Below are 26,506 nucleotides of genomic sequence, written 5' to 3'. Positions count from 1 at the left end.
TGTACTGGTACTGGTAACACTGTACTAGGTGTACTGGTACTGGTAACACTGTAACTGAGTGCCACCAATATCGTTTAATACCAACAGTTTAATACCAGTAGTTTAATACCAACAATATCGTTTAATACCAACAGTTTAATACCAGTAGTTTAATACCAACAATATCGTTTAATACCAACAGTTTAATCACAACAAAATTCTATAATATCAACATCGTTTATTTTAATTTCTTCCGACATGTTTTCCCCGCGTCTTCTTCTGAAGTTTATTAATTAAGAAGATAAATGATCAGATTACCAGTTGGAATCCCCGTAATGGCGGTCACTGGAAGAGTCATCAGCCTTCATTAGTGCCTGAGGGCAGGCACTGTCTCCTGGCTTACTGTCACTATATTAGTGCCTGAGGGCAGGCACTGTCTCTTGACTCACTGGCACTGTATTAGTGCCTGAGGGCAGGCACTGTCTCCTGGCTCACTGGCACTATATTAGTGCCTGAGGGCAGGCACTGTCTCCTGGCTCACTGGCACTATATTAGTGCCTGAGGGCAGGCACTGTCTCCTGACTTACTGGCACTATATTAGTGCCTGAGGGCAGGCACTGTCTCCTGGCTCACTGGCACTATATTAGTGCCTGAGGGCAGGCACTGTCTCTTGACTCACTGGCACTGTGTTAGTGCCTGAGGGCAGGCACTGTCTCTTGACTCACTGGCACTGTATTAGTGCCTGAGGGCAGGCACTGTCTCCTGGCTCACTGTCACTATATTAGTGCCTGAGGGCAGGCACTGTCTCTTGACTCACTGGCACTGTATTAGTGCCTGAGGGCAGGCACTGTCTCCTGGCTCACTGGCACTATATTAGTGCCTGAGGGCAGGCACTGTCTCCTGGCTCACTGGCACTATATTAGTGCCTGAGGGCAGGCACTGTCTCCTGGCTCACTGGCACTATATTAGTGCCTGAGGGCAGGCACTGTCTCCTGGCTCACTGGCACTATATTAGTGCCTGAGGGCAGGCACTGTTTCCTGGCTCACTGGCACTATATTAGTGCCTGAGGGCAGGCACTGTTTCCTGGCTCACTGGCACTATATTAGTGCCTGAGGGCAGGCACTGTTTCCTGGCTCACTGGCACTATATTAGTGCCTGAGGGCAGGCACTGTTTCCTGGCTCACTCGCACTATATTAGTGCCTGAGGGCAGGCACAGTCTCCTGACTTACTGGCACTATATTAGTGCCTGAGGGCAGGCACTGTCTCCTGGCTCACTGGCACTATATTAGTGCCTGAGGGCAGGCACAGTCTCCTGACTTACTGGCACTATATTAGTGCCTGAGGGCAGGCACTGTCTCCTGGCTCACTGGCACTATATTACATGTATCATTTAAACTAATACTGAGAACCTGCACAAAAAATCTCCAAAATTGTAAGTCTATAGCCCAGTTTTTCGTGTTCAGTTTTTTTTTTCCATCTAAATTTGGCAACTTATATCCCAAAGGACCTGTTTGTTAACCAAGATTCCACGATGTAGCAGATTTAGGTATTTTAGTATTTCTTCTCCTATGCCAAATCAAAGTCGAGAACAACGTCCAGTATTGGGCCTCTACTTAAACAAGATGGGTCCTACACAGATGACAGCAAGGAAATGAGTGAGCTACTCAAGTCCCAATATGACTCAGTTTTTAGCAAGCCGCTAACCAGACTGAGAGTCGAAGATCAAAATGAATTTTTTATGAGAGAGCCTCAGAATTTGGTTAACACAAGCCTATCCGATGTTATCCTGACGCCAAATGACTTCGAACAGGCGATAAATGACATGCCTATGCACTCTGCCCCAGGGCCAGACTCATGAAACTCCGTGTTCATCAAGAACTGCAAGAAGCCCCTATCACGAGCCTTTTCCATCCTATGGAGAGGGAGCATGGACACGGGGGTCGTCCCACAGTTACTAAAAACAACAGACATAGCCCCACTCCACAAAGGGGGCAGTAAAGCAACAGCAAAGAACTACAGACCGATAGCACTAACATCCCATATCATAAAAATCTTTGAAAGGGTCCTAAGAAGCAAGATCACCACTCATCTAGAAACCCATCAGTTACACAACCCAGGGCAACATGGGTTTAGAACAGGTCGCTCCTGTCTGTCTCAACTATTGGATCACTACGACAAGGTCCTAGATGCACTAGAAGACAAAAATAATGCAGATGTAATATATACAGACTTTGCAAAAGCCTTCGACAAGTGTGACCATGGCGTAATAGCGCACAAAATGCGTGCTAAAGGAATAACGGGAAAAGTCGGTCGATGGATCTATAATTTCCTCACTAACAGAACACAGAGAGTAGTCGTCAACAGAGTAAAGTCCGAGGCAGCTACGGTGAAAAGCTCTGTTCCACAAGGCACAGTACTCGCTCCCATCTTGTTCCTCATCCTCATATCCGACATAGACAAGGATGTCAGCCACAGCACCGTGTCTTCCTTTGAAGATGACACCCGAATCTGCATGACAGTGTCTTCCATTGCAGACACTGCAAGGCTCCAGGCAGACATCAACCAAATCTTTCAGTGGGCTGCAGAAAACAATATGAAGTTCAACGATGAGAAATTTCAATTACTCAGATATGGTAAACATGAGGAAATTAAATCTTCATCAGAGTACAAAACAAATTCTGGCCACAAAATAGAGCGAAACACCAACGTCAAAGACCTGGGAGTGATCATGTCGGAGGATCTCACCTTCAAGGACCATAACATTGCATCAATCGCATCTGCTAGAAAAATGACAGGATGGATAATGAGAACCTTCAAAACTAGGGAGGCCAAGCCCATGATGACACTCTTCAGGTCACTTGGTCTATCTAGGCTGGAATATTGCTGCACACTAACTGCACCTTTCAAGGCAGGTGAAATTGCTGACCTAGAAAATGTACAGAGAACCTTCATGGCGCGCATAACGGAGATAAAACACCTCAATTACTGGGAGCGCTTAAGGTTCCTAAACCTGTATTCCCTGGAACGCAGGCGGGAGAGATACATGATTATATACACCTGGAAAATCCTAGAGGGACTAGTACCGAACTTGCACACGAAAATCACTCACTACGAAAGCAAAAGACTTGGCAGACGATGCACCATCCCCCCAATGAAAAGCAGGGGTGTCACGAGCACGTTAAGAGACCATACAATAAGTGTCAGGGGCCCGAGACTGTTCAACTGCCTCCCAGCATACATAAGGGGGATTACCAACAGACCCCTGGCAGTCTTCAAGCTGGCACTGGACAAACACCTAAAGTCGGTTCCTGACCAGCCGGGCTGTGGCTCGTACGTTGGTTTGCGTGCAGCCAGCAGTAACAGCCTGGTTGATCAGGCTCTGATCCACCAGGAGGCCTGGTCACAGACCAGGCCGCGGGGGCGTTGACCCCCGGAACTCTCTCCAGGTAAACTCTCCAGGTTAGGTTAGGTAAGGTTTGTCAGGTTAGGTTAGGTAAGGTTTGTCAGGTTAGGTTAGGTAAGGTTTGTCAGGTTAGGTTAGGTAAGGTTTGTCAGGAAACAGGAAAAGTGTTTCCTGACGCTGGACTCACTCATATGATGACCCGCAGCTGGAGCTTTTGGTGCTACAGAGGACATCACCACAGGGGGCCCAAGACTGTTCAACTGCCTTCCAGCATACATAAGTGGGATTACCAATAGACTCCTGGCTGTCTTCAAGAAAGCGCTGGACAGGCACCTAAAGTCAGTACCTGACCAGCCGGGCTATGGTTCGTACTTCGGGTTGCGTGCGGCCAACAGTAACAGCCTGGTTTATCAGGCACTGATCCACCATGAGGTCTGGCCTGGTTACGGAGCAGGCCGCGGGGTGTTGACCCCCGGAACCCTCTCCAGGTATCTCCAGGTATCAGCTACCAGTGGCAATATCTTGGTCTCCTGCATCTCACTTGACGACAGTATATAAGCACCAATCTTCCTGCCTGTGCATACTATGTTATACTTTAATAGTATAATATGAGTTTTAGAGACGTGGACCGGTAAGCCAGAGGAAGGCCTCCGTCAGATGACTAAGAGTGGGTCATCACATGACTTATACCCGCGTCAGGAATCACTTGTCCTGTTTCCTGACAAATATTATACCTACCAGCCTATGCTTCAGATTCTACAAGAATCACCTGTTCTTAGGCTGAAGGACTGATAACCTCGTCTTCCACTGTCTTAAGATAAGATAAGATAAGATTTCGTTCGGATTTTTAACCCCGGAGGGTTAGCCACCCAGGATAACCCAAGAAAGTCAGTGCGTCATCGAGGACTGTCTAACTTATTTCCATTGGGGTCCTTAATCTTGTCCCCCAGGATGCAACCCACACCAGTCGACTAACACCCAGGTACCTATTTGCTGCTAGGTGAACAGGACAACAACAGGTGTAAGGAAACGTGTCGAAATGTTTCCACCCGCCGGGAATCGAACCCTGGCCCTCCGTGTGTGAACCGGGAGCTTTAGCTTTATATCTACAGTCTTTACACCATATCCAGGCAGAGTACTGATAAAGCCACTGGGTGGCAAAACATCCACAAAATAAAGATACATAGATGTTGAACATGTGTCTAATTCATCCTCTTGTTGGTACTAAATACCATTGATATATATTATAAACTCTATGTGTCTAGATCATATAGAAAATAAAAGATATGCAATGAGGTAAATTATCTTAGTTGGTGTCTTGGTTTAGTCTTAGTTGAATAATCATGTGTAACTTTAATAATAATAATAATAATAATAATAATAATAATAATAATAATAATAATAATAATTTTATTTTAGCATGATACAATGTTTGTCTAGAGATGAGTGACAGTTGTGCATTCAGAAAGTCTACAGTTATACACAACTTTGCCTTCACAATAACCACTCATCTTAATTAAATACAGTAGACTTTCATAAGACGTCTTATGAACAGAAATGGTATAAAGTATCGACATGATAGTATAAAAGACAGAAAGTAAAATCCAATTCATTATTGAGAACACTGTCACTTGTAAAAGGTCCACCTCATGGGCGAAACGGTGTCAATAAAGGATTGCAACAGATACGAATGCAGTAGCATGTGTCTAGTTCCTCACTTACTAATTATGTTTCAGAAAACTGCTTTGTATTGCGAGGATTCACTATGTGAAGTTAATAACATATGGGACAGTTGGGTTACGTTCTATGTGTTTGTGCAGTCATTGTAGGAAGTTGAAGTAGATATCTGAATGGTCTTGTGTAGATTTAAATTAATAATATCCAAAATACTGTGACTGGAACAGTTCAGAACTAACTCACAAGTTTTAAATAAAAACTGGACCGAGTTTTGGTTCATCATGAACCATTATCAAGTAGCAAGTGAACCTGATAATGGTTCAGGATGGACTGAAATGGGATGGTAGGTCTTCCAGGACAGGGACTGGTCAAGGCTCAATCTTAGATCCACTAAATGCCACCCAGAGATGTGAACAGCCATCTTACTGCCTTACACTTTCCCATAAATGTAATAGTAATCATACTATCTATCATCCTGTTGGTAACTGCTATTCTATTGTTGACAGAACTGAGGGAGGCGTTCCGACTCTTCGACAAGGACGGTGATGGAACGATTACTAAGCAAGAACTGGGTCAGTTTATGAGGAACTTGGGTCAGTTTGCCACTGAGGAGGAACTGAGGGTCATGCTTGACGAAATCGACATTGATGGTGAGTTGACAAGTCACCATGCTAACAATTCACAAACGGGCAAGCTTTTTAACAAATATTATTTCTCAGTCTACAGCCGGACTCAAACCTGCACACTCTGTATCAAAGTACACAACACTTTTTCCATTCATCCAGATCCCAGAGGGTCCCAGTACGATTCCCGGCGAGGTGGAAACATTCGACGCGTTACCTTAAACCTGTTGTCTTGTTCACCTAGCAAGTAGGTACCTGGGTGTTAGTCGACTGGTGTGGGTCGCATCCTGGGGGAAAAGATTGAGGACCCCAATGAAAATAAAGCAGACAGTCCCTCGATGACGCACTGCCTTTCTTGGGTTATCCTGGGTAGCTAACCCTCCGGGGTTAAAAATCTGAACAAAATCTATCTATGTATTTATGTTGTAGTCCGAGCCATTGGTGTGTTTGCCAGAGTGTCCCACCACCAGAAAGTCGAAGAAAATGGGTAAGTTTGTGGTGGTTTACAGAGAATGGCTCACCATTCTCTATGAGTCACCAGAAACTTGCCCATTTTCTTTGACTGTTTCAGGTGGTGGGAAACTCTGACAATCACACCACTGTCTCGGACCAGACCTGTCACACCACTGGTGTCGTCTTCCTATTTCATGATACCATGCAGGTGTAAGGGACTAACATCTTTCGGTGTTAGTCCCGTTACACCTGCTGCCCTTGTTTACCCAACAGTAATTAGGAACCCAGATGTTAGTCCCCTTGCACCTGCTGCCCTTGTTTACCCAACAGTAATTAGGAACCCAGATGTTAGTCCCCTTACACCTGCTGCCCCTGTTTACCCAGCAGTAAATAGGTTATTAAGTCTCAGGAATTATAAATTGTGAGAAAGTCTCCTGACACCAGAGTTGTCAGCCAAACAACGTTGTCCAAAGGTGTCAGCCTAGAAACGTTAGCCATAAGTCTCAGCCTAGAAACGTCAGCCACAAGTGCCAGGATAGAGAACTGTCATGTTGTATTGTATGTCATGCAGGGTTAGACCGTGTGCGTCAGTCTGAGCTGGGAGACTCCAGTAGTGTCAGCTTGAGTTGGGAGACTTCAGCAATACCAACCTGAATTGGGAGACTTCAGCAGTGCCAATCTGAGCTGGAAGACTTCAGTAGTGTCAGCCTAAGCTGGGAGACTTCAGTAGTGTCAGACTAAGCTGGGAGATTTCAGTAGTGTCAGCCTGGGCTCGGAGACTTTAGTAGTGTCAGCCTGGGCTGGGAGACTTCAACAGTGTCAGCCTGTATTCCATTAAATGTTCATCTGCTACGCCAGCTTCAGGACAGTAACTGCAGCAGAGCTGAACATCAAAATGGTATACAATACCGACAGGTTGTTAGGTAAGACACATATGCAACAGTTAGACAACTTTATTCCGAAACGTTTCGCCTACACAGTAGGCTTCTTCAGTCGAATACAGAAAGTAGGCAGGAACAGTAGAGATGTGAAGACGATGTAATCAGTCCATCACCCTTAAAGTCGTAGAATTTGAGGTTGTCAGTCCCTCGGCCTGGAGAAGTTCAGTTCCATAGTCAGGAACTATCTGAAGATCAAGCGACAGTGCGGAGACTTAAATACTGTCGGAAGGAGAGGTGCAGGGTAGTAGTAGTAGTAGTAATAGTAGTAGTGAGAGGCAACTGAGAGGTCATGTCCCTCTCAGATCCAACCCTTCTCACTTGAAAAGCTTGTTCAAGGTGTTTTCTGTACCAAGATGCCACGTGTTGCAGTGTCTGACAAGATGAACATCAAAATGGTATACAATACCGACAGGTTGTTAGGTAAGACACATATGCAACAGTTAGACAACTTTATTCCGATACGTTTCGCCTACACAGTAGGCCTACTTTCTGTATTCGACTGAAGAAGCCTACTGTGTAGGCGAAACGTTTCGGAATAAAGTTATCTAACTGTTGCATATGTGTCTTACCTAACAACCTGTCGGTATTGTATACCATTTTGATGTTCATCTTGTCAGACACTGCAACACGTGGCATCTTGGTACAGAAAACACCTTGAACAAGCTTTTCAAGTGAGAAGGGTTGGATCTGAGAGGGACATGACCTCTCAGTTGCCTCTCACTACTACTATTACTACTACTACTACTACCCTGCACCTCTCCTTCCGACAGTATTTAAGTCTCCGCACTGTCGCTTGATCTTCAGATAGTTCCTGACTATGGAACTGAACTTCTCCAGGCCGAGGGACTGACAACCTCAAATTCTACGACTTTAAGGGTGATGGACTGATTACATCGTCTTCACATCTCTACTGTTCCTGCCTACTTTCTGTATTCGACTGAAGAAGCCTACTGTGTAGGCGAAACGTTTCGGAATAAAGTTGTCTAACTGTTGCATATGTGTCTTACCTAACAACTTGCAGCAGAGCTGCAATTACTATCCTTCCAGCAGAGCTGCAGTTACTATCCTTCCAGCAGAACTGCAGTTACCATCCTTCCAGCAGAGCTGCGGTCACTATCCTTCAAGCAGAGTTGCAGTCACTATCCTTCAAGCAGAGTTGCAGTTACTATGTTTCCAGCAGAGCTGCAGTTACTATCTTTCCAACAGAGCTGCAGTTACTATCACTTGACAGCATCTGTCAGGTGGACTATCTAATACACAGGAGATATGGAATTTTTTTTTTTTTGAGATAGCTCCGTCACCCCAGAGCTGGAACAAGAGAATATTTTGATGTAAACCTTGGTGATAGAAACCGCCTATATACACTGTTTTTTTTAACTTCTGTATGTTAGAAGAGGTTAAGGCCCCAGGACCGAAACGTTTTCAAATAAATATGTCTTTCTAAATCAAGAGAAATTATACACAGGGGGGAGGGAGGGAGAGAGAGAGAGAGAGTAGAAGAGAAATTTGGATATCATTATACGTATATCTAACAACATATATACATTAGTAGATAATAATGTAGAGTCATTATGAGACTGGGAATGCATAATGACGCTATTGTTGAAGGTTTTATAAAACAAGGGGAAAGAGCAAGGATGGGAGGGATGGTGTGGGAGGAAGGGAGAGTGTGGGAGGGAGGGAGAGTGAGGAAGGGAGGGAGGAAGAGAAGTCTCTTATCAGTTCTCCGCTGAAGAATTTTTACATGAAGATTCCAGGTACATCTGCCATATAGGCCTGTTGTTGTTGTTGTTGTTGTTGTTGTTGTTGTTGTTATCGTTATTATTATTATTATTGTTATTGTGGTGGTTAGTGAAGGTACTGGTTAGTGCAAGAGTAAAACGTATATTAAAGTTAATAAAATCAAAGTCGCAGAGAGTATGAGTCCAAGACAGGACTTTAAGGGAGGATGTCAGGTAGAGTAATGAGCAAGTATTTAGGAGCAGTGTATATGTCCGAATTGTGAATTCTGTATGCCTACTATTAGACAGGACAGTCTATTAAGACATGGTGGACTTACAGTATGGCCTAACAGTCCTCACCGAGAGATGCATCTGTGAGTCCCGTGAGTCGGACACGCAAACTTGAGAGTGCACTCTTCTGAACAATGCAGCAGTGGGCAGAAGATGGCCAGAATCTTAAACGTAGTCTGATAGAAAAGAGTTTGTTGTGGTTCAGCTTGAACCAGTGTTGTTGCCAGCTGGTACAAGGCTCTTGAGAGATCATTGAAAAAATAGTCCGAGATAAGTATACGTCTGTGGAAAGTCAGGACAAGAATAGTTGACCGAGCGACTGAGTCTGCTTTATCATTGCCATGAACATCAACGTGACCAGGAACCCAGTAAAAAAAAATCCTTTTGCTTACTATGAATGTTATGTAATAAAAGTGGCATACCAAGGACAAGGGGATGAGAGAAGTCGAATTTTTTAGCTACATGCAATACACTTCGGAAATCCGAACTACTATCGAATCGAATCGAAGACGACGAGAGCTGTCGTAAGATGGGAAGGAAAAGGATAAGGAAGGATGGAAATAACTGGAAAAGGATAGGAAGGAGGGGAAGAGGAGGAAGCAAGAGGCGGACTTCGACGTAATGTGTATCATAGAAGTGAGATTTACGACATTACAATACCGGCTAAGTCTAGTATAAGACCTTGCCTTATCTTTCAGGGAAGCCAGCACATACCAGGCCCGGTGGCCTGGTGGCTAAAGCTCCCGCTTCACACACGGAGGGCCCGGGTTCGATTCCCGGCGGGTGGAAACATTTCGACACGTTTCCTTACACCTGTTGTCCTGTTCACCTAGCAGCAAATAGGTACCTGGGTGTTAGTCGACTGGTGTGGGTCGCATCCTGGGGGACAAGATTAAGGACCCCAATGGAAATAAGTTAGACAGTCCTCGATGACGCACTGACTTTCTTGGGTTATCCTGGGTGGCTAACCCTCCGGGGTTAAAAATCCGAACGAAATCTTATCTTATCTTATCTTACCATCAAGAGGTTCTGAACCATCAGTGAACACTACAACAGCGTGAGGATGGTGAGCTCTTCTAAGAGCATAATATTGTGGTAGTCAAGTGAATTTTTGTACATAGAGGAGAGGAGGAGGAAATATGAATATCTTGGGAAGTTCCCAGAGAGGAAGGGAGAGTAAGATGCAGGGTGAACTTGAAGGGGAGGAAGGGAGAGTAAGATGCAGGGTGAACGTGAAGGGGAGGAAGGGAGAGTAAGATGCAGGGTGAACGTGAAGGGGAGGAAGGGAGAGTAAGATGCAGGGTGAACGTGAAGGCGAGGAAGGTAGAGTAAGATGCAGGGTGAACGTGAAGGGGAGGAAGGGAGAGTAATATGCAGGGTGAACGTGAAGGGGAGGAAGGGAGAGTAATATGCAGGGTGAACGTGAAGGGGAGGAAGGGAGAGTAAGATGCAGGGTGAACGTGAAGGGGAGGAAGGGAGAGTAAGATGCAGGGTGAACGTGAAGGGGAGGAAGGGAGAGTAAGATGCAGGGTGAACGTGAAGGGGAGGAAGGGAGAGTAAGATGCAGGGTGAACGTGAAGGGGAGGAAGGGAGAGTAAGATGCAGGGTGAACGTGAAGGGGAGGAAGGGAGAGTAAGATGCAGGGTGAACGTGAAGGGGAGGAAGGGAGAGTAAGATGCAGGGTGAACGTGAAGGGGAGGAAGGGAGAGTAAGATGCAGGGTGAACGTGAAGGCGAGGAAGGGAGAGTAAGATGCAGGGTGAACGTGAAGGGGAGGAAGGGAGAGTAAGATGCAGGGTGAACGTGAAGGCGAGGAAGGGAGAGTAAGATGCAGGGTGAACGTGAAGGCGAGGAAGGGAGAGTAAGATGCAGGGTGAACGTGAAGGCGAGGAAGGGAGAGTAAGATGCAGGGTGAACGTGAAGGCGAGGAAGGGAGAGTAAGATGCAGGGTGAACGTGAAGGCGAGGAAGGGAGAGTAAGATGCAGGGTGAACGTGAAGGCGAGGAAGGGAGAGTAAGATGCAGGGTGAACGTGAAGGCGAGGAAGGGAGAGTAAGATGCAGGGTGAACGTGAAGGGGAGGAAGGGAGAGTAAGATGCAGGGTGAACGTGAAGGGGAGGAAGGGAGAGTAAGATGCAGGGTGAACGTGAAGGGGAGGAAGGGAGAGTAAGATGCAGGGTGAACGTGAGGAAGCAGTTAAACATAGTTGGTGTCTGAGACTATAACATAGTTGGTGTCTGAGACTATAACATAGTTGGTGTCTGAGACTATAACACAGTTGGTGTCTGAGACTATAACATAGTTGGTGTCTGAGACTATAACATAGTTGGTGTCTGAGACTATAACATAGTTGGTGTCTGAGACTATAACATAGTTGGTGTCTGAGACTATAACATAGTTGGTGTCTGAGACTATAACATAGTTGGTGTCTGAGACTATAACATAGTTGGTGTCTGAGACTATAACATAGTTGGTGTCTGAGACTATAACATAGTTGGTGTCTGAGACTATAACATAGTTGGTGTCTGAGACTATAACATAGTTGGTGTCTGAGACTATAACATAGTTGGTGTCTGAGACTATAACATAGTTGGTGTCTGAGACTATAACATAGTTGGTGTCTGAGACTATAACATAGTTGGTGTCTGAGACTATAACATAGTTGGTATCTGAGACTATAACATAGTTGGTGTCTGAGACTATAACATAGTTGGTGTCTGAGACTATAACATAGTTGGTGTCTGAGACTATAACATAGTTGGTGTCTGAGACTATAACATAGTTGGTGTCTGAGACTATAACATAGTTGGTATCTGAGACTATAACATAGTTGGTGTCTGAGACTATAACATAGTTGGTGTCTGAGACTATAACATAGTTGGTGTCTGAGACTATAACATAGTTGGTGTCTGAGACTATAACATAGTTGGTGTCTCAGACTATAACATAGTTGGTGTCTGAGACTATAACATAGTTGGTGTCTGAGACTATAACATAGTTGGTGTCTGAGACTATAACATAGTTGGTGTCTCAGACTATAACATAGTTGGTGTCTGAGTCTATAACATAGTTGGTGTCTGAGTCTATAACATAGTTGGTGTCTGAGACTATAACATAGTTGGTGTCTGAGACTATAACATAGTTGGTGTCTGAGACTATAACATAGTTGGTGTCTCAGACTATAACATAGTTGGTGTCTCAGACTATAACATAGTTGGTGTCTGAGTCTATAACATAGTTGGTGTCTGAGTCTATAACATAGTTGGTGTCTGAGACTATAACATAGTTGGTGTCTGAGACTATAACATAGTTGGTGTCTGAGACTATAACATAGTTGGTGTCTGAGACTATAACATAGTTGGTGTCTCAGACTATAACATAGTTGGTGTCTGAGTCTATAACATAGTTGGTGTCTGAGTCTATAACATAGTTGGTGTCTGAGACTATAACATAGTTGGTGTCTGAGACTATAACATAGTTGGTGTCTGAGACTATAACATAGTTGGTGTCTGAGACTATAACATAGTTGGTGTCTGAGACTATAACATAGTTGGTGTCTGAGTCTATAACATAGTTGGTGTCTGAGACTATAACATAGTTGGTGTCTGAGACTATAACATAGTTGGTGTCTGAGACTATAACATAGTTGGTGTCTGAGTCTATAACATAGTTGGTGTCTGAGACTATAACATAGTTGGTGTCTGAGACTATAACATAGTTGGTGTCTGAGACTATAACATAGTTGGTGTCTGAGTCTATAACATAGTTGGTGTCTGAGACTATAACATAGTTGGTGTCTGAGACTATAACATAGTTGGTGTCTGAGACTATAACATAGTTGGTGTCTGAGACTATAACATAGTTGGTGTCTGAGACTATAACATAGTTGGTGTCTGAGACTATAACATAGTTGGTGTCTGAGACTATAACATAGTTGGTGTCTGAGACTATAACATAGTTGGTGTCTGAGACTATAACATAGTTGGTGTCTGAGACTATAACATAGTTGGTGTCTGAGACTATAACATAGTTGGTGTCTGAGACTATAACATAGTTGGTGTCTGAGACTATAACATAGTTGGTGTCTGAGACTATAACATAGTTGGTGTCTGAGACTATAACATAGTTGGTGTCTGAGACTATAACATAGTTGGTGTCTGAGACTATAACATAGTTGGTGTCTGAGACTATAACATAGTTGGTGTCTGAGACTATAACATAGTTGGTGTCTGAGACTATAACATAGTTGGTGTCTGAGACTATAACATAGTTGGTGTCTGAGACTATAACATAGTTGGTGTCTGAGACTATAACATAGTTGGTGTCTGAGACTATAACATAGTTGGTGTCTGAGACTATAACATAGTTGGTGTCTGAGACTATAACATAGTTGGTGTCTGAGACTATAACATAGTTGGTGTCTGAGACTATAACATAGTTGGTGTCTGAGACTATAACATAGTTGGTGTCTGAGACTATAACATAGTTGGTGTCTGAGACTATAACATAGTTGGTGTCTGAGACTATAACATAGTTGGTGTCTGAGACTATAACATAGTTGGTGTCTGAGTCTATAACATAGTTGGTGTCTGAGACTATAACATAGTTGGTGTCTGAGACTATAACATAGTTGGTGTCTGAGACTATAACATAGTTGGTGTCTGAGACTATAACATAGTTGGTGTCTGAGACTATAACATAGTTGGTGTCTGAGACTATAACATAGTTGGTGTCTGAGACTATAACATAGTTGGTGTCTGAGACTATAACATAGTTGGTGTCTGAGACTATAACATAGTTGGTGTCTGAGACTATAACATAGTTGGTGTCTGAGACTATAACATAGTTGGTGTCTGAGACTATAACATAGTTGGTGTCTGAACTATAACATAGTTGGTGTCTGAGACTATAACATAGTTGGTGTCTGAGACTATAACATAGTTGGTGTCTGAGACTATAACATAGTTGGTGTCTGAGACTATAACATAGTTGGTGTCTGAGACTATAACATAGTTGGTGTCTGAGACTATAACATAGTTGGTGTCTGAGACTATAACATAGTTGGTGTCTGAGACTATAACATAGTTGGTGTCTGAGACTATAACATAGTTGGTGTCTGAGACTATAACATAGTTGGTGTCTGAGACTATAACATAGTTGGTGTCTGAGACTATAACATAGTTGGTGTCTGAGACTATAACATAGTTGGTGTCTGAGTCTATAACATAGTTGGTGTCTGAGACTATAACATAGTTGGTGTCTGAGTCTATAACATAGTTGGTGTCTGAGACTATAACATAGTTGGTGTCTGAGACTATAACATAGTTGGTGTCTGAGACTATAACATAGTTGGTGTCTGAGACTATAACATAGTTGGTGTCTGAGACTATAACATAGTTGGTGTCTGAGACTATAACATAGTTGGTGTCTGAGACTATAACATAGTTGGTGTCTGAGTCTATAACATAGTTGGTGTCTGAGACTATAACATAGTTGGTGTCTGAGACTATAACATAGTTGGTGTCTGAGACTATAACATAGTTGGTGTCTGAGTCTATAACATAGTTGGTGTCTGAGACTATAACATAGTTGGTGTCTGAGACTATAACATAGTTGGTGTCTGAGACTATAACATAGTTGGTGTCTGAGACTATAACATAGTTGGTGTCTGAGACTATAACATAGTTGGTGTCTGAGACTATAACATAGTTGGTGTCTGAGACTATAACATAGTTGGTGTCTGAGACTATAACATAGTTGGTGTCTGAGTCTATAACATAGTTGGTGTCTGAGACTATAACATAGTTGGTGTCTGAGTCTATAACATAGTTGGTGTCTGAGACTATAACATAGTTGGTGTCTGAGTCTATAACATAGTTGGTGTCTGAGTCTATAACATAGTTGGTGTCTGAGTCTATAACATAGTTGGTGTCTGAGACTATAACATAGTTGGTGTCTGAGTCTATAACATAGTTGGTGTCTGAGACTATAACATAGTTGGTGTCTGAGTCTATAACATAGTTGGTGTCTGAGACTATAACATAGTTGGTGTCTGAGTCTATAACATAGTTGGTGTCTGAGTCTATAACATAGTTGGTGTCTGAGACTATAACATAGTTGGTGTCTGAGACTATAACATAGTTGGTGTCTGAGTCTATAACATAGTTGGTGTCTGAGACTATAACATAGTTGGTGTCTGAGTCTATAACATAGTTGGTGTCTGAGACTATAACATAGTTGGTGTCTGAGACTATAACATAGTTGGTGTCTGAGACTATAACATAGTTGGTGTCTGAGACTATAACATAGTTGGTGTCTGAGACTATAACATAGTTGGTGTCTGAGTCTATAACATAGTTGGTGTCTCAGACTATAACATAGTTGGTGTCTGAGTCTATAACATAGTTGGTGTCTCAGACTATAACATAGTTGGTGTCTCAGACTATAACATAGTTGGTGTCTGAGACTATAACATAGTTGGTGTCTGAGACTATAACATAGTTTGTGTCTGACTATAACATAGTTGGTGTCTGAGACTATAACATAGTTGGTGTCTGAGACTATAACATAGTTGGTGTCTGAGTTGGTGTCTGAGACTATAACATAGTTGGTGTCTGAGTCTATAACATAGTTGGTGTCTGAGTCTATAACATAGTTGGTGTCTGAGACTATAACATAGTTGGTGTCTGAGTTGGTGTCTGAGACTATAACATAGTTGGTGTCTGAGACTATAACATAGTTGGTGTCTGAGACTATAACATAGTTGGTGTCTGAGTCTATAACATAGTTGGTGTCTGAGTCTATAACATAGTTGGTGTCTGAGACTATAACATAGTTGGTGTCTGAGACTATAACATAGTTGGTGTCTGAGACTATAACATAGTTGGTGTCTGAGTCTATAACATAGTTGGTGTCTGAGACTATAACATAGTTGGTGTCTGAGACTATAACATAGTTGGTGTCTGAGTCTATAACATAGTTGGTGTCTGAGACTATAACATAGTTGGTGTCTGAGACTATAACATAGTTGGTGTCTGAGACTATAACATAGTTGGTGTCTGAGACTATAACATAGTTGGTGTCTGAGACTATAACATAGTTGGTGTCTCAGACTATAACATAGTTGGTGTCTGAGACTATAACATAGTTGGTGTCTGAGACTATAACATAGTTGGTGTCTGAGTCTATAACATAGTTGGTGTCTGAGACTATAACATAGTTGGTGTCTGAGACTATAACATAGTTGGTGTCTGAGACTATAACATAGTTGGTGTCTGAGACTATAACATAGTTGGTGTCTGAGACTATAACATAGTTGGTGTCTGAGTCTATAACATAGTTGGTGTCTGAGACTATAACATAGTTGGTGTCTGAGTCTATAACATAGTTGGTGTCTGAGTCTATAACATAGTTGGTGTCTGAGTCTATAACATAGTTGGTGTCTGAGTCTATAACATAGTTGGTGTCTGAGTCTATAACATAGTTGGTGTCTGAGTCTATAACATAGTTGGTGTCTGAGTCTATAACATAGTTGGTGTCTGAGTCTATAACATAGTTGGTGTCTGAGTCTATAACATAGTTGGTGTCTGAGTCTATAACATAGTTGGTGTCTGAGTCTATAACATAGTTGGTGTCTGAGTCTATAACATAGTTGGTGTCTGAGTCTATAACATAGTTGGTGTCTGAGTCTATAACATAGTTGGTGTCTGAGTCTATAACATAGTTGGTGTCTGAGTCTATAACATAGTTGGTGTCTGAGTCTATAACATAGTTGGTGTCTGAGTCTATAACATAGTTGGTGTCTGAGTCTATAACATAGTTGGTGTCTGAGTCTATAACATAGTTGGTGTCTGAGTCTATAACATAGTTGGTGTCTGAGTCTATAACATAGTTGGTGTCTGAGTCTATAACATAGTTGGTGTCTGAGTATAACTATAGACTATAGTTGGTGTCTGAGTCTATAACATAGTTGGTGTCTGAGTCTATAACATAGTTGGTGTCTGAGTCTATAACATAGTTGGTGTCTGAGTCTATAACATAGTCTATAACATAGTTGGTGTCTGAGTCTATAACATAGTTGGTGTCTGAGTCTATAACATAGTTGGTGTCTGAGTCTATAACATAGTTGGTGTCTGAGTCTATAACATAGTTGGTGTCTGAGTCTATAACATAGTTGGTGTCTGAGTCTATAACATAGTTGGTGTCTGAGTCTATAACATAGTTGGTGTCTGAGTCTATAACATAGTTGGTGTCTGAGTCTATAACATAGTTGGTGTCTGAGTCTATAACATAGTTGGTGTCTGAGTCTATAACATAGTTGGTGTCTGAGTCTATAACATAGTTGGTGTCTGAGTCTATAACATAGTTGGTGTCTGAGTCTATAACATAGTTGGTGTCTGAGTCTATAACATAGTTGGTGTCTGAGTCTATAACATAGTTGGTGTCTGAGTCTATAACATAGTTGGTGTCTGAGTCTATAACATAGTTGGTGTCTGAGTCTATAACATAGTTGGTGTCTGAGTCTATAACATAGTTGGTGTCTGAGTCTATAACATAGTTGGTGTCTGAGTCTATAACATAGTTGGTGTCTGAGACTATAACATATTTGGTGTCTGAGTCTATAACATAGTTGGTGTCTGAGACTATAACATAGTTGGTGTCTGAGTCTATAACATAGTTGGTGTCTGAGTCTATAACATAGTTGGTATCTGAGTCTATAACATAGTTGGTGTCTGAGACTATAACATAGTTGGTGTCTGAGTCTATAACATAGTTGGTGTCTGAGTCTATAACATAGTTGGTGTCTGAGTCTATAACATAGTTGGTGTCTGAGTCTATAACATAGTTGGTGTCTGAGTCTATAACATAGTTGGTGTCTGAGTCTATAACATAGTTGGTGTCTGAGCCTATAACATAGTTGGTGTCTGAGTCTATAACATAGTTGGTGTCTGAGTCTATAACATAGTTGGTGTCTGAGTCTATAACATAGTTGGTGTCTGAGTCTATAACATAGTTGGTGTCTGAGTCTATAACATAGTTGGTGTCTGAGTCTATAACATAGTTGGTGTCTGAGTCTATAACATAGTTGGTGTCTGAGTCTATAAAATAGTTGGTGTCTGAGTCTATATCATAGTTGGTGTCTGAGTCTATAACATAGTTGGTGTCTGAGACTATAACATAGTTGGTGTCTGAGTCTATAACATAGTTGGTGTCTGAGACTATAACATAGTTGGTGTCTGAGACTATAACATAGTTGGTGTCTGAGTCTATAACATAGTTGGTGTCTGAGTGTATAACATAGTGTCTGAGTCTATAACATAGTTGGTGTCTGAGACTATAACATAGTTGGTGTCTGAGTCTATAACATAGTTGGTGTCTGAGACTATAACACAGTTGGTGTCTGAGTCTATAACATTGTTGGTGTCTGAGTCTATAACATAGTTGGTGTCTGAGTCTATAACATAGTTGGTGTCTGAGACTATAATATAGTTGGTGTCTGAGACTATAACATAGTTGGTGTCTGAGTCTATAACATAGTTGGTGTCTGAGTCTATAACATAGTTGGTGTCTGAGACTATAACATAGTTGGTGTCTGAGACTATAACATAGTTGGTGTCTGAGTCTATAACATAGTTGGTGTCTGAGACTATAACATAGTTGGTGTCTGAGTCTATAACATAGTTGCTGTCTGAGACTATAACATAGTTGGTGTCTGAGTCTATAACATAGTTGGTTTCTGAGTCTATAACATAGTTGGTGTCTGAGACTATAACATAGTTGGTGTCTCACACTATAACATAGTTGGTGTCTCAGACTATAACATAGTTGGTGTCTGAGACTATAACATAGTTGGTGTCTGAGACTATAATATAGTTGGTGTCTGAGTCTATAACATAGTTGGTGTCTGAGACTATAACATAGTTGGTGTCTGAGTCTATAACATAGTTGGTGTCTGAGTCTATAACATAGTTCGTGTCTGAGTCTATAACACAGTTGGTGTCTGAGACTATAACATAGTTGGTGTCTGAGACTATAACATAGTTGGTGTCTGAGTCTATAACATAGTTGGTGTCTGAGACTATAACATAGTTGGTGTCTGAGTCTATAACATAGTTGGTATCTGAGACTATAACATAGTTGGTGTCTGACTCTATAACATAGTTGGTTTCTGAGTCTATAACATAGTTGGTGTCTGAGACTATAACATAGTTGGTGTCTCAGACTATAACATAGTTGGTGTCTGAGACTATAACATAGTTGGTGTCTGAGACTATAACATAGTTGGTGTCTCAGACTATAACATAGTTGGTGTCTGAGACTATAACATAGTTGGTGTCTGAGTCTATAACATAGTTGGTGTCTGAGTCTATAACATAGTTGGTGTCTGAGACTATAACATAGTTGGTGTCTGAGACTATAACATAGTTGGTGTCTGAGACTATAACATAGTTGGTGTCTGAGACTATAACATAGTTGGTGTCTCAGATTATAACATAGTTGGTGTCTGAGTCTATAACATAGTTGGTGTCTCAGACTATAACATAGTTGGTGTCTGAGTCTATAACATAGTTGGTGTCTGAGACTATAACATAGTTGGTGTCTGAGACTATAACATAGTTGGTGTCTCAGACTATAACATAGTTGGTGTCTGAGTCTATAACATAGTTGGTGTCTCAGACTATAACATAGTTGGTGTCTGAGACTATAACATAGTTGGTGTCTGAGACTATAACATAGTTGGTGTCTGAGACTATAACATAGTTGGTGTCTCAGACTATAACATAGTTGGTGTTTCAGACTATAACATAGTTGGTGTCTGAGACTATAACATAGTTGGTGTCTGAGACTATAACATAGTTGGTGTCTGAGACTATAACATAGTTGGTGTCTGAGACTATAACATAGTTGGTGTCTGAGTCTATAACATAGTTGGTGTCTGAGTCTATAACATAGTTGGTGTCTGAGACTATAACAGAGTTGGTGTCTGAGTCTATAACATAGTTGGTGTCTGAGTCTATAACATAGTTGGTGTCTGAGTCTATAACATAGTTGGTGTCTGAGACTATAACATAGTTGGTGTCTGAGTCTATAACATAGTTGGTGTCTGAGTCTATAACATAGTTGGTGTCTGAGTCTATAACATAGTTGGTGTCTGAGACTATAACATAGTTGGTGTCTGAGTCTATAACATAGTTGGTGTCTGAGTCTATAACATAGTTGGTGTCTGAGTCTATAACATAGTTGGTGTCTGAGACTATAACATAGTTGGTGTCTGAGACTATAACATAGTTGGTGTCTGAGACTATAACATAGTTGGTGTCTGAGGCTATAACATAGTTGGTGTCTCAGACTATAACATAGTTGGTGTCTGAGTCTATAACATAGTTGGTGTCTCAGACTATAACATAGTTGGTGTCTGAGTCTATAACATAGTTGGTGTCTGAGACTATAACATAGTTGGTGTCTCAGACTATAACATACTTGGTGTCTCAGACCATAACATAGTTGGTGTCTGAGTCTATAACATAGTTGGTGTCTCAGACTATAACATAGTTGGTGTCTCAGACTATAACATAGTTGGTGTCTGAGACTATAACATAGTTGGTGTCTGAGACTATAACATAGTTGGTGTCTCAGACTATAACATAGTTGGTGTCTCAGACTATAACATAGTTGGTGTCTGAGACTATAACATAGTTGGTGTCTGAGACTATAACATAGTTGGTGTCTGAGACTATAACATAGTTGGTGTCTGAGACTATAACATAGTTGGTGTCTGAGTCTATAACTATAACATAGTTGGTGTCTCAGACTATAACATAGTTGGTGTCTGAGACTATAACATAGTTGGTGTCTGAGTCTATAACATAGTTGGTTTCTGAGTCTATAACATAGTTGGTGTCTGAGACTATAACATAGTTGGTGTCTCAGACTATAACATAGTTGGTGTCTCAGACTATAACATAGTTGGTGTCTGACACTATAACATAGTTGGTGTCTGAGACTATAACATAGTTGGTGTCTGAGACTATAACATAGTTGGTGTCTGAGTCTATAACATAGTTGGTGTCTGACTATAACATAGTTGGTGTCTGAGTCTATAACATAGTTGGTGTCTGAGACTATAACATAGTTGGTGTCTGAGACTATAACATAGTTGGTGTCTGAGTCTATAACATAGTTGGTGTCTGACTATAACATAGTTGGTGTCTGAGATAACTATAACATAGTTGGTGTCTGAGTCTATAACATAGTTGGTGTCTATAACATAGTTGGTGTCTGAGACTATAACATAGTTGGTGTCTGAGACTATAACATAGTTGGTGTCTGAGTCTATAACATAGTTGGTGTCTGAGTCTATAGACATAGTTGGTGTCTGAGACTATAACATAGTTGGTGTCTGAGTCTATAACATAGTTGGTGTCTGAGACTATAACATAGTTGGTGTCTGAACATAGTTGGTGTCTGAGACTATAACATAGTTGGTGTCTGAGACTATAACATAGTTGGTGTCTCAGACTATAACATAGTTGGTGTCTGAGTCTATAACATAGTTGGTGTCTCAGACTATAACATAGTTGGTGTCTCAGACTATAACATAGTTGGTGTCTCAGACTATAACATAGTTGGTGTCTGAGACTATAACATAGTTGGTGTCTCAGACTATAACATAGTTGGTGTCTCAGACTATAACATAGTTGGTGTCTGAGACTATAACATAGTTGGTGTCTGAGACTATAACATAGTTGGTGTCTGAGACTATAACATAGTTGGTGTCTGAGACTATAACATAGTTGGTGTCTGAGTCTATAACATAGTTGGTGTCTGAGTCTATAACATAGTTGGTGTCTGAGACTATAACATAGTTGGTGTCTCAGACTATAACATAGTTGGTGTCTGAGTCTATAACATAGTTGGTGTCTGAGACTATAACATAGTTGGTGTCTGAGACTATAACATAGTTGGTGTCTGAGTCTATAACATAGTTGGTGTCTGAGACTATAATATAGTTGGTGTCTGAGTCTATAACATAGTTGGTGTCTGAGTCTATAACATAGTTGGTGTCTGAGTCTATAACATAGTTGGTGTCTGAGTCTATAACATAGTTGGTGTCTGAGTCTATAACATAGTTGGTGTCTGAGTCTATAACATAGTTGGTGTCTGAGTCTATAACATAGTTGGTGTCTGAGTCTATAACATAGTTGGTGTCTGAGTCTATAACATAGTTGGTGTCTGAGTCTATAACATAGTTGGTGTCTGAGTCTATAACATAGTTGGTGTCTGAGTCTATAACATAGTTGGTGTCTGAGTCTATAACATAGTTGGTGTCTGAGTCTATAACATAGTTGGTGTCTGAGTCTATAACATAGTTGGTGTCTGAGTCTATAACATAGTTGGTGTCTGAGACTATAACATAGTTGGTGTCTGAGACTATAACATAGTTGGTGTCTGAGTCTATAACATAGTTGGTGTCTGAGTCTATAACATAGTTGGTGTCTGAGTCTATAACATAGTTGGTGTCTGAGACTATAACATAGTTGGTGTCTCAGACTATAACTACTATAACATAGTTGGTGTCTGAGTCTATAACATAGTTGGTGTCTGAGTCTAAAACATAGTTGGTGTCTGAGTCTATAACATAGTTGGTGTCTGAGACTATAACATAGTTGGTGTCTGAGTCTATAACATAGTGTCTGAGACTATAACATAGTCTGAGTCTATAACATAGTTGGTGTCTGAGTCTATAACATAGTTGGTGTCTGAGTCTATAACATAGTTGGTGTCTGAGTCTATAACATAGTTGGTGTCTGAGTCTATAACATAGTTGGTGTCTGAGTCTATAACATAGTTGGTGTCTGAGTCTATAACATAGTTGGTGTCTGAGTCTATAACATAGTTGGTGTCTGAGTCTATAACATAGTTGGTGTCTGAGTCTATAACATAGTTGGTGTCTGAGTCTATAACATAGTTGGTGTCTGAGTCTATAACATAGTTGGTGTCTGAGTCTATAACATAGTTGGTGTCTGAGTCTATAACATAGTTGGTGTCTGAGTCTATAACATAGTTGGTGTCTGAGTCTATAACATAGTTGGTGTCTGAGTCTATAACATAGTTGGTGTCTGAGTCTATAACATAGTTGGTGTCTGAGTCTATAACATAGTTGGTGTCTGAGTCTATAACATAGTTGGTGTCTGAGTCTAAAACATAGTTGGTGTCTGAGTCTATAACATAGTTGGTGTCTGAGACTATAACATATTTGGTGTCTGAGTCTATAACATAGTTGGTGTCTGAGACTATAACATAGTTGGTGTCTGAGTCTATAACATAGTTGGTGTCTGAGTCTATAACATAGTTGGTATCTGAGTCTATAACATAGTTGGTGTCTGAGACTATAACATAGTTGGTGTCTGAGACTATAACATAGTTGGTGTCTGAGTCTATAACATAGTTGGTGTTTGAGTCTATAACATAGTTGGTGTCTGAGTCTATAACATAGTTGGTGTCTGAGACTATAACATAGTTGGTGTCTGAGTCTATAACATAGTTGGTGTCTGAGTCTATAACATAGTTGGTGTCTGAGTCTATAACATAGTTGGTGTCTGAGTCTATAACATAGTTGGTGTCTGAGCCTATAACATAGTTGGTGTCTGAGTCTATAACATAGTTGGTGTCTGAGTCTATAACATAGTTGGTGTCTGAGTCTATAACATAGTTGGTGTCTGAGTCTATAACATAGTTGGTGTCTGAGTCTATAACATAGTTGGTGTCTGAGTCTATAACATAGTTGGTGTCTGAGTCTATAACATAGTTGGTGTCTGAGTCTATAAAATAGTTGGTGTCTGAGTCTATATCATAGTTGGTGTCTGAGTCTATAACATAGTTGGTGTCTGAGACTATAACATAGTTGGTGTCTGAGTCTATAACATAGTTGGTGTCTGAGACTATAACATAGTTGGTGTCTGAGACTATAACATAGTTGGTGTCTGAGTCTATAACATAGTTGGTGTCTGAGTGTATAACATAGTGTCTGAGTCTATAACATAGTTGGTGTCTGAGACTATAACATAGTTGGTGTCTGAGTCTATAACATAGTTGGTGTCTGAGACTATAACACAGTTGGTGTCTGAGTCTATAACATTGTTGGTGTCTGAGTCTATAACATAGTTGGTGTCTGAGTCTATAACATAGTTGGTGTCTGAGACTATAATATAGTTGGTGTCTGAGACTATAACATAGTTGGTGTCTGAGTCTATAACATAGTTGGTGTCTGAGTCTATAACATAGTTGGTGTCTGAGACTATAACATAGTTGGTGTCTGAGACTATAACATAGTTGGTGTCTGAGTCTATAACATAGTTGGTGTCTGAGACTATAACATAGTTGGTGTCTGAGTCTATAACATAGTTGCTGTCTGAGACTATAACATAGTTGGTGTCTGAGTCTATAACATAGTTGGTTTCTGAGTCTATAACATAGTTGGTGTCTGAGACTATAACATAGTTGGTGTCTCACACTATAACATAGTTGGTGTCTCAGACTATAACATAGTTGGTGTCTGAGACTATAACATAGTTGGTGTCTGAGACTATAATATAGTTGGTGTCTGAGTCTATAACATAGTTGGTGTCTGAGACTATAACATAGTTGGTGTCTGAGTCTATAACATAGTTGGTGTCTGAGTCTATAACATAGTTCGTGTCTGAGTCTATAACACAGTTGGTGTCTGAGACTATAACATAGTTGGTGTCTGAGACTATAACATAGTTGGTGTCTGAGTCTATAACATAGTTGGTGTCTGAGACTATAACATAGTTGGTGTCTGAGTCTATAACATAGTTGGTATCTGAGACTATAACATAGTTGGTGTCTGACTCTATAACATAGTTGGTTTCTGAGTCTATAACATAGTTGGTGTCTGAGACTATAACATAGTTGGTGTCTCAGACTATAACATAGTTGGTGTCTGAGACTATAACATAGTTGGTGTCTGAGACTATAACATAGTTGGTGTCTCAGACTATAACATAGTTGGTGTCTGAGACTATAACATAGTTGGTGTCTGAGTCTATAACATAGTTGGTGTCTGAGTCTATAACATAGTTGGTGTCTGAGACTATAACATAGTTGGTGTCTGAGACTATAACATAGTTGGTGTCTGAGACTATAACATAGTTGGTGTCTGAGACTATAACATAGTTGGTGTCTCAGATTATAACATAGTTGGTGTCTGAGTCTATAACATAGTTGGTGTCTCAGACTATAACATAGTTGGTGTCTGAGTCTATAACATAGTTGGTGTCTGAGACTATAACATAGTTGGTGTCTGAGACTATAACATAGTTGGTGTCTCAGACTATAACATAGTTGGTGTCTGAGTCTATAACATAGTTGGTGTCTCAGACTATAACATAGTTGGTGTCTGAGACTATAACATAGTTGGTGTCTGAGACTATAACATAGTTGGTGTCTGAGACTATAACATAGTTGGTGTCTCAGACTATAACATAGTTGGTGTTTCAGACTATAACATAGTTGGTGTCTGAGACTATAACATAGTTGGTGTCTGAGACTATAACATAGTTGGTGTCTGAGACTATAACATAGTTGGTGTCTGAGACTATAACATAGTTGGTGTCTGAGTCTATAACATAGTTGGTTTCTGAGTCTATAACATAGTTGGTGTCTGAGACTATAACAGAGTTGGTGTCTGAGTCTATAACATAGTTGGTGTCTGAGTCTATAACATAGTTGGTGTCTGAGTCTATAACATAGTTGGTGTCTGAGACTATAACATAGTTGGTGTCTGAGTCTATAACATAGTTGGTGTCTGAGTCTATAACATAGTTGGTGTCTGAGTCTATAACATAGTTGGTGTCTGAGACTATAACATAGTTGGTGTCTGAGTCTATAACATAGTTGGTGTCTGAGTCTATAACATAGTTGGTGTCTGAGTCTATAACATAGTTGGTGTCTGAGACTATAACATAGTTGGTGTCTGAGACTATAACATAGTTGGTGTCTGAGACTATAACATAGTTGGTGTCTGAGGCTATAACATAGTTGGTGTCTCAGACTATAACATAGTTGGTGTCTGAGTCTATAACATAGTTGGTGTCTCAGACTATAACATAGTTGGTGTCTGAGTCTATAACATAGTTGGTGTCTGAGACTATAACATAGTTGGTGTCTCAGACTATAACATACTTGGTGTCTCAGACCATAACATAGTTGGTGTCTGAGTCTATAACATAGTTGGTGTCTCAGACTATAACATAGTTGGTGTCTCAGACTATAACATAGTTGGTGTCTGAGACTATAACATAGTTGGTGTCTGAGACTATAACATAGTTGGTGTCTCAGACTATAACATAGTTGGTGTCTCAGACTATAACATAGTTGGTGTCTGAGACTATAACA

At 40.9% G+C, this 26,506-nt stretch overlaps 1 protein-coding gene across 1 annotated transcript in view; it reads left to right on the top strand.

The window, feature by feature from the left end:
• LOC138851610 (uncharacterized) overlaps positions 1–5,977 on the top strand; it is a 28,728-nt gene extending 22,751 nt beyond the window's left edge. Inside the window, exons 2-3 of the mRNA XM_070080900.1 lie at positions 5,568–5,711; positions 5,847–5,977. Coding sequence (XP_069937001.1) covers positions 5,568–5,711; positions 5,847–5,935 — 233 coding nt within the window. The 3' untranslated portion in view covers positions 5,936–5,977. The remainder of the gene's footprint in view (positions 1–5,567; positions 5,712–5,846) is intronic.
• Positions 5,978–26,506: the final 20,529 nt, after the last annotated feature.

Source organism: Cherax quadricarinatus, unplaced genomic scaffold, assembly GCF_038502225.1.
Source record: "Cherax quadricarinatus isolate ZL_2023a unplaced genomic scaffold, ASM3850222v1 Contig1209, whole genome shotgun sequence".
NCBI classification, from domain to species: Eukaryota; Metazoa; Arthropoda; class Malacostraca; order Decapoda; family Parastacidae; genus Cherax; species Cherax quadricarinatus.
Note: the sequence above shows the minus strand (reverse complement) of the source record. Positions and strands in the feature narration are given on the sequence as shown.